At 41.1% G+C, this 13,954-nt stretch overlaps 1 protein-coding gene across 12 annotated transcripts in view; it reads right to left on the bottom strand.

The window, feature by feature from the left end:
* The window catches only part of TNRC6C (trinucleotide repeat containing adaptor 6C), a 336,978-nt gene that overhangs the window by 29,915 nt on the left and 293,109 nt on the right, over positions 1–13,954 (bottom strand). For 7 of the 12 annotated variants that reach the window (XM_056332439.1, XM_056332456.1, XM_056332471.1 and 4 more), the window contains 4 exons: positions 10,272–12,863; positions 2,550–2,759; positions 1,138–1,304; positions 376–480 (listed from right to left, as the gene is read on the bottom strand). In XM_056332439.1, coding sequence (XP_056188414.1) covers positions 376–480; positions 1,138–1,304; positions 2,550–2,759; positions 10,272–12,863 — 3,074 coding nt within the window. The remainder of the gene's footprint in view (positions 1–375; positions 481–1,137; positions 1,305–2,549; positions 2,760–10,271; positions 12,864–13,954) is intronic. The other 5 variants (XM_056332481.1, XM_056332446.1, XM_056332494.1 and 2 more) reach the window with 2 other exon arrangements.

Raw genomic sequence — 13,954 nt, 5'->3', positions numbered from 1 at the left:
TGGTGAGTTTTTCGTGTTAATAATACATGCTACTGAAAGATGGATTAGTACGTTAATTTAGAAAGTATTGAAGAACCCTCCGATCAATGTAACTACAATTCTCTTCCCCCACAAAGTGTACAAATTTTATCTCAGCTGAATAGGTGTTCAGTGTACTATTTAGTATTTGATTTGCTGACCACTGAATTAAAACCACCTTTGAAATTACGTATTTCATTTTAAACCTTGGCAGAAAAACATAATCAAATATAAAGGTTTCTGAAATAGTACAACACTTCCTGAAAAACATTCCCAAAACCAAGTTTGCAACCTTGAAGTTAAGAATGTTACTCAGTGTATTTTCTTAAAAACAAACAAGAGCGTCTAGATAAACACCTTTAAAAGATCTCTGTGCAGCTTTTCTATCACAAAATCCTTAAGAAGTCTCTTCCTTTCAGTTCTCCAGAAAGTACCAAGGGACAAGCGTGGATTTGTTTTGGGCTGCGGACAGTACAAGAAACAACCATACTTGATCAAATCACTGGCCTAACTGTTGGCTAATGGAATAACAAACAAACTGGCTAAATGCATTCCCAATTCCTTTAAATTACAGACTGGCCTTGTCCTGAAATAGAGACTGTGCAACAGAAAGCTTCCTAACATCATTCTCTATGTTCTCGGTTGAGTGTGGCATTAAAACAAGTTTGCTTTGTTCTCATACCAGTACACACCTTACAATTATCTGTCTGTTCCTCGATAATAGGAAATAGGCATTTTATGTCGAACCATTTCACCACAAACTACTATTTGCTTTTCCACCACCACGGAAAGTGTCTGAACGCCCCCTTAACACCTCTTCTGTTAACACATTATCATTTCTTCAGAATACATGGAAGTTTATAGAACTTAGAGAAAACAAAAGCAACAACAACAAAATTCCCAAAGCACCTGACATGCTTGAATTCAAAGATCTCCCATTTACCGCTGGAAACCAGGTAGGCTGTACTTGAACCACTGTAGTGGCAAGCTGTGTTAGCGTTCAGGTGTCAGGGGTCTGTTTTAAGAGGTCAGATGTAAAGCAACAGAAAATTTGCGACAGCTTAATTCTAGAAATGTTATACTAATTCCACTCTTTTCTAGAGAGTATCTTTGTCTTACCTTTTGAAGTCCTTTCTTCGGGGCGTTCCCCCAGGAATTACAGGAGGAGCTGCTCTCTTGTGAAGCAGTATTATTCCACATATCTCCTTCTTCATCTTCCCACTGACTAGTACTGAGATTCACTTCATCCCCACCACCGCCCCAGCCTTCTTGCATAGATTTTGAAGCTGGAGGAGGGAAAGCAAAGAGGAAGAAAAAACCCCTTTATTCAATTTCCTGCAAATTTCACAGAAATATCCTTTTATACCATATCCAGTATGCGAACATTGGATTATTTTCAAGAGATACAGAGGTTCATCAAGTAGCTCAATCGGCATTAAATTATAAGGATGCCTTCCTTGAAGTGAGCAAAAAAGAAAAAGTTCTTTAAATACTTTACAGAAGAAAAAGCTCAGCAGCAGCAAGTCTTGCTTTTTTCTGAACAAGTAAGTTCTGTGGTCATGGTCATTCCAGTCTCCTAGGAACAAGGAACCAACAGTACTGACCACACACTTAAGTGCTATTTTGTTTTCAATGAATCGCACCATTTTAGCTGCCACATTCTTCCGATGAACAAAACCAAATTTTGAGGTTATTAATGGTCAGAAACTCACTCTCATCTCAGAACTATGGAATCTGAAAGGAGCATGTGGGCTGCAGGGAATACTTTACATTCAGTGACAAGGTTGTGTCACATCGCTCCGTTTTATTCTTTTTACTGTTTAAAGCTGGGATTGCTCACCTTAAGAACTCACCCCTTTTCAGGCTCTCTGGGTATTCTAACGATCCCCCAGTACAGTATTTTGCAAGAGTGAAACTTAAAAGACTTCCACAGTGAAAACAGAAGTCTAAAACAAGTACTGTAGCCTTCAAGGCATTTAGAGATGAAGGATTTTTATCAATTAGTTAGGAATTGTGAAGCAGTAATAAGTAGTTCGGGATGTTCCTGAACCTGTGAACAGTTTTAATAGCTGAAGACAATATCCACTCCCGCAGTTTAACCAGATAGTGAGGTTAGGACTAGTCGTTCTCATGTGTTGCTTTTCCTATGAGAATGAATCCTGTCTTGACTGAGCTCAGTTGCTTCTCATACCCAAACAGGTTCCTTTCAGACACCTAGGGATAACTACTATTCACGTTCTTCTGCAGTTTCAGTTTCCTGCATCTCTACTATACCACTTTCAAGGTACACAAAACTACTCTAAAGAATACCTTTAAATTTACTGGATCGATGCAGTATGTTCCTAATTTTGTATGATTTGGTATCTGGACTATCAATGTTCTGAGACAGCTGATGCAGTTTGGAGAATACTAAGACAACCTCCACCTTAAAACGCACAGAAACCCAGAAGTGCTGTTTAAAACCAGGGTCAGAACAAACACATTTGGCTTTTCTCCCCTACCTCTTGTGACAGTGACATGCATGCACGTACCTGGTTTGCACAGTGCTGGGGCAGCAGCTGGAGCATTTGTTCTTCCATATGTCCCTGCAGACTCGGCAGGATTATCTCCCCACCCTGTACCACTGCTGGGGGGTTTCCCCCATGCTGAAGTGCCATTATCAACTGCAGCAGAAGGGGATGACGGCTCTCCCCAAGAAGCTTCATTCTTTGTGTGGACAGTAGGCATTTCTCCCCAGCCTGCTGAAGCAAAGGGAAAAAAAGAACAGTGACGAGAAGAAAGGTTTCTTTGGTCAATAATTTCAAAGATGGACATTTTATTAAAGTGTTTGTCTGGAAAGAGCATGAACCAGTAAGTAAACACAGTCATTCTAATTAGGCATATAAAAGAAATCCCTTTGATTTGGTTTCAAAAGTCTTTTTCTTCATTGAATACTAATGCCAAGTTGTCAAGACAGAAAGAGTATTTGTTAACATAGCCGGGAGCAGCCAGGCTGCCAGGGGAGTCCCCAGCCCTGGTCCCAGGGGAGTGGCTGCTGACACAGTGACTTCTCAGAGCAGAGCAAGCAGGGCTGGGGGGCACACGCAGCAGCACTGGCATGCAGGAGACTGGGACCCACACCTGAGCCGGGCCTTGCTTCACTGAAAGATTTAATGCTATTTTAATTCCTTTTAACCATTTAAAAAAATCACAAAATCTCCTTTCTCATGCCCCACAAGTAAGGTGATATTTGTTAGATTATATATGTTGTATGCATTCCTGAAAGCTTTCATTACAGCTCATGTTTGACATGTTCCCTATGTACCTCTTCATCACTGAGCCTCTGTTACAATACCTGATTTTTAAGGAGAACTAGACAAGACTGCAATTAGAATCTATAGTCAAATCATGAGGAACAGCAGGTATAAGACATTGTTTTCCTACAGAGTATTATTTTAACTCACTGAAAGACGTAAGCTACTACACAGAAACGGTCTTAGCTTGGCTTGAACGTAATGCGCTTAAATCCGTATGACACTGATTTTAGCACTGAAGTCGAACGTGCCAGGAACAGCCACAGAGCTTCTGAGTCCTAAAAAGCAACACTGACCAACACAGCAAGTGTAAATTGAATTTAAAACAACCATTAACTCTTTAAAAAGCTTTTTTCTGAAGAGACAGATTTGGATCATAGGTGGAGTTAGAGGAACTTTAAAAAATATACAAAAGAGACAGACACGCAACAGGCAAGAAAACAAGGTTTTTACATATAACTGACATTAACCTATTTTTCTACAATTATCACAAAAAGCATTCCATTACATGACAACAGAGATCTCAACCAGCACTGCAGAATTCAGTCTGCTTAAAACTTCCACTGTTAATTAGGCTACTAATTCAGGAAGTTGCTCTCTTTTCATTGGAGATGAGTATTATCATGTCTGGGTATTTTATAATTTTAAGGACCAGATGCCCATTTTGCTGCAGCATTATTCCTTTTTCTGTTCCCCAATGATACCTGTAAAAATACTCTGGAAAAGTTTCAAAGAGCAGAAACGTAACATTTTCTACGCAGTCTGACACCTAGAGTAGGCAGACAAGGGCATGGAAGTTGCCACAAAAGAACATTATTTAAGAGTACCTTGAAATACATTAAACTAACTAAGCAACAGAGTTTCACTGAGCAACAAGTCTTTGCATAACTTACTGATTTCAACAGAATTTATGTTACCAGAAACGGCAGCCAAAATACATTGTCAGTAATAACTCAAATGTTAGCTAGCAGGAAAAAATAAAATCCTTTCAAATAGATGGGCTCCTATCTGTTCACTGCTCCAGTGTTACCGTATTACATATTTATTTTAGGCTCTATTTCTTAAAGCAACTGCTGTTCTCCCTGACACTGACAAATGTGCACCGGACATAAACCACATCCAAACTAAGCCTACATGTTCAGGAACACGTAGCTTAATAAAGCTCCCTTACTACCAGCAAGATTCATTGTGTTTTAAAACAAACTCCTGAAACAGCCCACGATTTCACTGTTTCAATAAAGTGATCTCCATTTGAAACAAAAATACTGTGTTCTAAGCTCTACCAACATACCTTAAATTTCTGGTTATTTTAAAGTGTATACAGAGGACAAATGCACAGACACGCACATGTACGTATATAAATGAACTTCTACTCAACGTGACAACTTCCTTGGCATTGCACCTAAAATACTTATTCAAGCTTATTGCTTGCATCTTTAAGGAATTTTATTTAAGGAATACTTTATTTGAATTTCTGCCTCAATACTCAGGAGGCAACCTTGTCAGACAGCTGCGTGCATTTAATCATACTGGCATCTGAAAACGATTAACTGCAGGCAAATGAAACGGAAACCAAAACATCTCTAAAGCACTAACTAGAATACAAATAGAGAGTGTGCTGAATATTAGTATTTCCCTGAGTTCACGCAACCTAGATGGGAGACTCCAGTAATTTAATTTATATGAAATCAACCTTAAAATACAATTCATATATTGAAAAGGCAAAGCATGCTACACTGTAGAATAAAACCTCAAAAGAACTGGTCTTTCTGTTGCTCTTTACTATAAATTCAACAACATTGATTAAAAACCACAGATGTGTAATGTTCAAGTTATTTTGAGTTAAGTGCTTTAAATGAGCTGAGCAGTAAATAATACGGGATTACAAATAATGAGGGAGCCAGTCTTTATTAGTAAAGAAAACTTGCAAGTACATAAAAGCAAACAAAATGCATCAACTAAAAGTTTACAAAACTATGAAATTAAGTGCAGGGTATTAGTAAATAAAACCTGAAGGCTGCTGGAGAAGTAACCTGTATGTAAATTCCAGAGTATTACTCAATTACAAACTTCTTTCCCCTCTGTGTTAAGTCCCTGCTGTCTTAAGGTCACTGTCTCTGTGCTTTGTTTTTGTGTCTCCATGTGACTCTGGTTTAGACACATAAAGGTGGAGAAGTTACACTTCTGAATGAGGTAAAATTCTACAGATGAAAGAAGACATTTATTTTGTATTCTCCAAAGGACTCCCTTTTTAAAATAAGGTTTTTCCTCAATTTGTAAAACAACCCAGTATGCTACATATTTGAAGCAGACAGGTGGATTGTTAGTTCCAAGAGCCTGTAGTCCCCACAGCTTACCTCCACCGGCGTGATGCTTCCCAGCACTATCCTGCACCTCGCCATAAAGGCAGCTCTCAAACAGCGTTACAATGAATTGGATAAACTCGAGAAGCTATTTTTAAGTTCCTTCACACAGCTGTTTGAACGAAAAACACCTTCAGAGTGGTCTCAAAATCCGAACCTGTCCAACATTTTGAAAAATTGCGCTCAGAGAAAACTTACTATTTTCTTTATGAAAACAATACGCATTTAAGCTTTCCTGAGAAAAAGCTTCATGCCTTAAGAACCACCCAGATCTGCATGAATGTTGTTTTGCAACAGAATGAGCTCCATTAAAGGGTTCCTTGGCGAGAAAGTCAGTTTTTAATAGTGAAGTTTTTAAACACTGTTAGAATGGCAAGAAACAAAAAGATCACAGTGAGTAATAAACATGGACACATTGGCAGAGCTTTGTTTTATAGAAATAAAAACATAATTAACATTGGGCCACAGCCAACAGGAAATCCTCAAGGGAAAGTGAAATGTTAACTAAGCTGTGGCAGGATGCAGTTGTTTTCCCTCAAAATAACCCTATAGGCATTTGGATGGCAGAAATTGTTTTCCTTGAAGTTGTTTGGTCCGTGATAAATACCAGAGAGTATAACTACAGTAAAGGCCCAAAATATTAGAACCTTATGTAGATGAAAAAGGAATAAACTAGGTAGAAAAGAGATTGTTTACTAGTCACTAGTTAGTGTGCTAATAATAGAAAAGAAATAAGCTGAGGGGTAGAGAGTGTGTGTGTGTGTAAAAGGGAGGGTTAAATATATATTTAAATCACCTGTAACCCTTAACCTTTCAAGTCTTCATTTTCTGGAGGGTATTCCAGCTCACGCGGCGGAGCTCCTACCTTCCTTGCATTGCTCAGCATTAGGGAAGCTCTCATTTGGCTTTCAGCAATGAGATCAACCTTCTGTGAACAGAGGGCAGGTTTCTCAGGACCACCGGGCTTGTCCCCCAGAACCTGGGCTGTTGGAGGGCTGAGCATCCACTATGAAGTTTTAGGTTTGCCCATGAGCATCCTAAGGGAGCTCAAAGCTGATCTGGTTACAAATCCATTAGGATGAAAGTTCCGAGTAAGGATAAACGCATCACTTGTGTTCTCTGTTTCACATAAATTACATGCTATGAATGACACACAAGTTGTCACTGGGATAATGGCACAGGATTATAGAAGGAACAGAGAGATGTTAAGAGCTTTCAGAATTTAGACCTAGTTCAGTTTTTTAAAACTTGAGCTCCTTGCTCTCTAGGAACCACAAAGATCTTAATTTTCAACCTAAAATCTCCCTGGGGAAGCTGACATCTTTTGTTGTCTCTTCTTAGTTGGAGAGCGGGCGGTTGGAACCCTGCCAGGCTCTACCTACCTAATGGGAACAGGAAAGCATCAAGCCCACTGCCCAGCATTTGGAGTGGAGGAAGGATCTGCTGCTGTCTGGGATCCAAGGGATCTAAAAGAATCTCTCTTTTAACCATCCCTGTTTGCAAAAGCTTTTCTCACTTCTTCCTCCCCAAGTGCTAGTAAGAATTATACACAATAATTTATCTAAATTAAAACCACTAGTTTTCTGCTTGTCTTTTTAAATAACTCACCAGCAATTTGGGAGGAAGCTCCTATAACCAGAATGGACAACTTTTATCACATTATCTATCTGTGCCCACCCGCCCCCCCCCCTTTTTTTATTGCAATAGAAACTCCTTAGAGCATTACGCATTTTCATCAAGCACGTACCAACATCTGCTTCCCATCAATAGCTTTTAAGTTCTGTATTCAAAGAATTTTGAGAACTTCTGGGAATGGGTGACAACTTGAATAACAAGACTGCAACTTGGCCTCCATTTCTAAACTAATGTAGTATAAACTTAAAACCCAAAAGGGACTGCTGCTCCTTTGCAAACAGCTAGCTAGTGCTGTACAGCGAAATTAAGTTCCCACTTGTTTACTTTCAGGATGCGTGACTCTACCATCTTACAGATACCCCACGCTTTCCTGCTTACACAGGAACAGAATCCACAATTCCTTATTCATGGTATTTCCTGAGTAACAGGGAATCATAAAAATGATTGGCAAAGCACATCGTGACCCACGCATAAGATGAAATACCAGTGGTAACTACTTAGTCTGAGTGTTGTAAGGTTTTAGATAAGCACTTAACCTGTGCCCTGTGGCACAGCCTTTAATTACACAATCATGTGTTGCATGGAAATACTGTATGTGGAAAAGGACCATTGTTGGGTGAAATTCGGTTGTGGATTACAGAAGTCTCCCGGCTACAGGATTCTTGCCTCCCTTACTGCAGAGGCTGGAAACGGACAGCCAATGGGACAGGGAATAGAGAAGGAAAAATAAGGTTAAACAGCACGACAACAAACTGCAAGCTCATGTCTGTGTCATAGGAAAGCCAGTTCTTCTTGCTTCTCGTCTTTTAGCTATCCCCAGATGGGGCATGATCTGTAGATGCTTTAAGTCTGTGTAAATTCCCACAAAACCCAACAGATATTGCTCTACAGCTGCAATGTGCTATATGCAATTTTAAAAACAGGTCTGCACTCTGAATGGGGAAGCTAATAGGGTCATTTTAAATTACATTTTTTGCTCGCTCTCTCTCTCTCGCTGTAAGATAAGCACAAGAGCAGCCCCTCTCAGGCACAATCAAAAGTAAAGATGGGCATAACACATGAAGACATGGGGGACTGCTCCTTGTTTCCATTTGCAGACTAGACGATAAACCTTCAAAGTGTTTCCATGTGCGGCCTTTTACTGTACCTATGCACACAGTTTAAGCATACGTAAGCAAATATACACAAAAGGCCTAACTTATGCCCTCAATAACTCGATCTAAATTTAGTATCAGAACTGTATTTTAAATTGTCTTCACTATTATATTCGGTCTATCCTCTTTCTTGCATGCTGTATTAAGTATATTCTGAGGGTTGGTTTTGCTTTAGTATCTTGGAATCTTATTAATGTTTTTGCAAAATGCACGATACTGTCATTTTAACCTAGTCATGTGGTGACTCCAGTGGATAGTTACAAGTTAATAAGCAGTTCTCTGACTGCATATACAAATTACTTCAAAGAAACTCTTCCTTTGCTAACATCTATTCTCCAGAGGAATCACTGTAGATTAACACCAATTTTTAAATTCCTTTTTCAAAATCTGAAGGATTCAGAACAGGAAGTCTTCCTCTGCAAGGTGTTAGACTATTGGAATAGCATTAACAGTACACTACTGTATATGAACAGTTTTACAAGCACCAATGTAACCATTAAAAAAACATCTTAATGGAAAAAAGAAAAAAAAAAACACCCACCCACCCAAAAGGAACCAGACCCCCACTGTCATGATACCTCCTCTACAAAACAGAAATCTGAATTGTCAGTTTCATGGATAAAGTTTTAAAATACGGATGAGTAAGCTTAAGGTAAATGAATTATAGATCACTTATATCGGAGAGACCAAGTACAAACCTATTTAAAGATTCCTCCTTCTGGAGCACATGTTATTTTATTAAAATAGATGCTTTCAACTGTTAAAATATTTGGCCAGAGTAGGAACATGAGACTATTTTTACACAGACATTACAGTAAGTTTGAATTATTTCAAAACATCAAAGAAAAAAAAAGATGGAAATAAGAGAAGCAGAACAAATCCCACTTGGAGAAAAACATGGTTAAAAAGTCAATACTTAGCCACGACCAAGACGAAACAAAAACTTGGAGACAAGAATCAGATGAAGAATTTCAAAGAGCACTGCAAGATTAGATTTTGAGAAGTCTGTGGTCATGACATAGGGCAGGGCTGCTAGTATCTTTTGTTTAAATACCTCCTCACTAAGCATTTTTCTTATTTTTTCCTCACTTTTATTCTTTGCTGGATGTCTACAACAGTACCTTGTCTTTGATTAGAAAAATTCCTAGATGCCCAAAAACTTGTCTTTGGAACACAGCTTAAGTTATTCTAACTTTTCCCAGCCACCCTGAATATTAACATCTTCAACCAATCTCACTTTACGAGAATCACATAAAAGTCCAGGATACTACCTGTGCTTGAGACCTGAAGTATGGAAGAAAAACATAAAAGACAACAAACAGAAGACATGGAAACAGCAACAGCCTGGATTCACGCAACTGTTAAAAACATCTGTGGCCAAGAGATATGGTTTGCAGAAAAGAAACAGATGCAAACTGTCCAACCAAGAACAAAGACTGAGCGACGGTAACAGAAGACCAGAGAAAAAAGGCTAGCAAAAAGACCCCAAACTCTCAAATGGTTGAATTAAGAGAAGGTGCTAAGTAGCTGTGGAAGAGCTGACAAAATAAACGCGGGTCAATATTGACCTGATACTGTTGCAAGCCTTTCTTACATTCGCCTAACTATGGAAATCTGTGTGTCGGGTTCCACAGATTCCATCCTCAAGACGAAAAGTTAACACTGCTTCAGAGTAAACAAATAAACTTGTTCTATGACATAAACACAGAATTTCTACCTTCAACACGTAACTACACACCGATCAGGCCAGACAGCATTTGGTAATTGGTACTGGTGGTATAAAGTAGCTTGTAAAACTATTTTCATACCTGGACCAAGCAGCGGGGACCGGTTCGGCTGGGCACTTGACTGGTGCGATGGCTGAGGTTCAACCATATTTGTGTTGATAATGGTGCTAGTGGTGGTGGTGTTGGTTGTGGTACTGCTCTGAATGATAGGATTATTTCTATCCCACATGTTTACAGTCTTGTTGTTGTTGTAATTTGGGTCGCCCCAAGCTGAGGTACCATCATCGATTTCCATCTTGCGGCGAATGGACGGTGGAGATGGCTCTTCCCAGCCAGTTGCCTCACAGTTCTCTTTTTGTTTGGCTGGCACTGGCCCACCAACCCACCCTGACCCCGTCTGTTTTACAGAAGCAGCTCCTCCCCAGTTACTCACATTGTTGTCCTGGGGTTTATTAGCCCAATTTTGTTGGGGGCCTGGCTTTAAAGATTCCCCCCAACTTGTACCTGTATTAGCCTTGCTGTTTGTGCCATTTCCCCACCCACTGGTCCCAGACCTTGTGGAATCATTCCAACCAGTCCCCGATCTATTGTCAGAATCCCATCCAGATCCATTCTTCTTCCCATCACCCAAGTGTCCAGGAACAGATGATGAATCTGTCCAATCTCCACCTCCTGAAGTCCAGCTTGGATTTGATTTCTGTCCATCTCCCCAGTTTTGAGATTTGGGTTTCTGAGGTTCACCCCAGGTAGGTGATTTGTCCTCCTGATTTGCGGTCCCACTCCAAGCGTGGCCGCTTTTGGCAGCAGCAGCATTATTAACAGTAGTAGAGCTTGCTGACTCTCCCCATCCCCCTGGGCCATTTGGTGCTTTGTTGTTACTGTCTCCCCAACCTGTATTTGTTGGAACAGCTGCCGGTGGAGAGTTGACCCACCCAGATACTGAAGAGGTATTTGTACTGTTCATGATGGACCCATCGTTCTTCCCCCCTGAGTTTGAAGATTGAGTAGCTGCACAGCCCCAGGCCTCTGTTCCATTGTCATTCTTTCGTTCAGACCTTGGGGACTCTTCAAATTCCCAGGCAGTGTTTTGCTTTACAGGAGTCTGTCCCCACCCCGTATTGGACAGGACCCTGGGGTCAAGGTCATTTCTTGGCAACTGAACTTGCCCTTGGTCTATCATCACTTTGTCTCTCCTCCTGCCCTCTCCAGCCCCCTCCCTCCCAGTACTGCCTTCATTTTGACTCCCACCGCTGTCGTTACTTCCTTCGCTAGCCGTGGTGCCAGATGCTGCAGCTTTGGCCCAAGAGTTTATTTGTTCGTTGCCCTGCTGCATGGCAGGATTTGGACTGGTAACGCTAGAGCTCTCCCACCCTGTTGATCCTTTCCCATTGATGTCACTATTGGAATGCTGGTTTGGGGGCTTACCCCATTCCCCGTTCACACCGTTACTGGTGTTACGGTTGGGGTGGCCCCAAGCTCCAGAATGCATACTACCGACACCGCTGTTGCCACTGCCCCTGCCCCACGCCAGTACCCCAGGACCAGACGGAGGCCCCGAATCCCACGCGCTTCCTCCGTTTCCTTCCTTTTGCACAGCACTGCTGGATCCATTTTGTTTAGCACTTAATGCTGAGTTCACAGTGTCTCCATTCCCCTGACTGAACCCAGAATTGCTGTTTCCTGTGGCAGGATTACCTGGGGACATCCCCCACACTGAACTGCCCATTCCTTCACCACTGCCCCCGCTGACTTGAGAAACTGATGTTCCGTTAGCACCAGGAAGGCCTTGCAGGTGGGGCGGGATGATGGCCCCCATACCAACAGCCATCCCCCAGTTTGGCAGTCCATTTGTCTGCATTGCATTGATAGGGTTTGGTGAAGAGTTCATGGGGTTAGTGTTATTTGGTCCATCAGTGTTAAGGTTCTGAGGTTGTACGCTGAAAGACACATTCTGAGAAGTGGACGTTTGTGGTTCTGTGCTCTCTTGCGGCAGCAAGTTTCCCCAAGCACCTAAGGTGCCTGTTGGGTTCCCATTCTGGTTGCCCATGTTCTGACCTATGGCACTGACTGGACTGCAAATACTGGAAGGGTTGCCTGCTCCCACAGTTCCTTCATGTCCAAGTACAGGCCAGGCAGCTGGATTGGCATTAGGGTTAAGGTTAAGATTAATGCCAGCATTCGAGTTGGAAGCACCCCAGCAGTTCTGACTTCTACCATCTCCCATCATGTTGTCCATCTTTCCATCCCCACCACTGGCAGAGCAGTGAGCTAGGCCAGAGCTGGAGCCCGCCGCCACACCCCACACCCTGGCCGAGTTGCCGTTACCGTTTGCTCCACCAGCTCCAAGGGCACTCTGGTTAGAAGTGCTTTGGACGAGTGCTCCGTTGGCGCCATTATTGCCATTAGTTTTCTTTGTATGTCCAGTGAAGTTGCCTTGGGCACTCCCTGTAGCCATGCTACTGTTCTCTGAGCCACAGTTGGAGGCAGAGTCAGTGTCTGTAGTACATTCTGAGGCAGACTCAGTCTCAGCTCCGGTAATGGAAGGCCACGCTTCCTTGTCAGTCCTGTCTATTATCACTTTATCCCAGCTGCAGTTGCCTTCACTCCGGAAAGCGGGCTGCTGTCCCCAGTGGGAATTCTCATAATGGTCTCCCAATCCACTGTGGCTGAGATCTGAAAGGATCCAACAAGGTTAAAAATGAGTCCACTGTTCAAGCACAGCAAAAGCCCTCCATTAAGTACTATTTTACCTCGCTAGTTACTACACCGCATTATGCTAAAATTTAGAGTACATTCTCTAACATAATACCGCAATTTTCCTTGCTACAATAAAGCACGATGCTCATATTTAGTTTCGTTTAGTTGGGGTTTTTTGTGGGTTTTTTTTTTTCCTTTAATCTGGAAAAACTCTCAATTAAAATAATGGAACAATTCAGTTTTAGAACAGAGCGACAAAAGTGTTTTGCATCTCTTAGTATACCAGTAAAAATAATAAGCAGGCAATAAATAAGGATAGCAAATAACACTAATCTATGTAAAAATCTAAACAGCAAATATGGAAAAAATGCAGAAAATCTCTAGCAGACTCTTGCCATTTTTTTTGACTCAATTCTCATTCTCCAGAGAAACACAAAGAGCACCCAATAAAAAATGCAAAAGGTCTGCCTGCCATCAGATATTACACACATGTGTATCACACTCAGTACACTAAATTCACACCACATTTATGTTTTCAACCCTTCCTGTAAATAAAGAAAAAAATACTGACAGTCACCTTTATTATTCAGTGTCAATTATACATTTAAACACCACTGACGTAACTCACATCTTAGCAGAGAACTTAGGCATTTCTAAATAACAGACAGTTTTGTCAGGAAACTTCTTTCTTAAAGGATTTACGTGCAGCTTAAAAATTCTTTTGCACTTGTACACACAGACCAATTTCCCCCCCAAACCAATGAAAATCAATGCTACATTGTACAGATTCTCAGAAGACAGCCTTTTCAGAGCACTCAAACATAGACACTAACCCCAAAAAACTAAACAAAAGCTCTTGAGCATCTAATTGTTTGCTAGGGTACGAAGTTAAACTGGAAGACACACCACTTCTCATGCCAAGAACTCAAACTTCATCTAAGTTTTTGCATGTACTTTCCATCCCAATTGCTCTCTACAAGATTTCTTTTACTTTATTTTGATGGGAATTTTATAGCATGTAACTCAGTCTGATCCTAGGGATACATACTAGAGATGATCTGCAGCAC

This window comes from Falco biarmicus, chromosome 1 (assembly GCF_023638135.1).
Source record: "Falco biarmicus isolate bFalBia1 chromosome 1, bFalBia1.pri, whole genome shotgun sequence".
Lineage (NCBI taxonomy): Eukaryota > Metazoa > Chordata > Aves > Falconiformes > Falconidae > Falco > Falco biarmicus.
The sequence above is the reverse complement of the archived record's forward strand: the minus strand, read 5'-3'. Positions and strand labels throughout refer to the sequence as shown.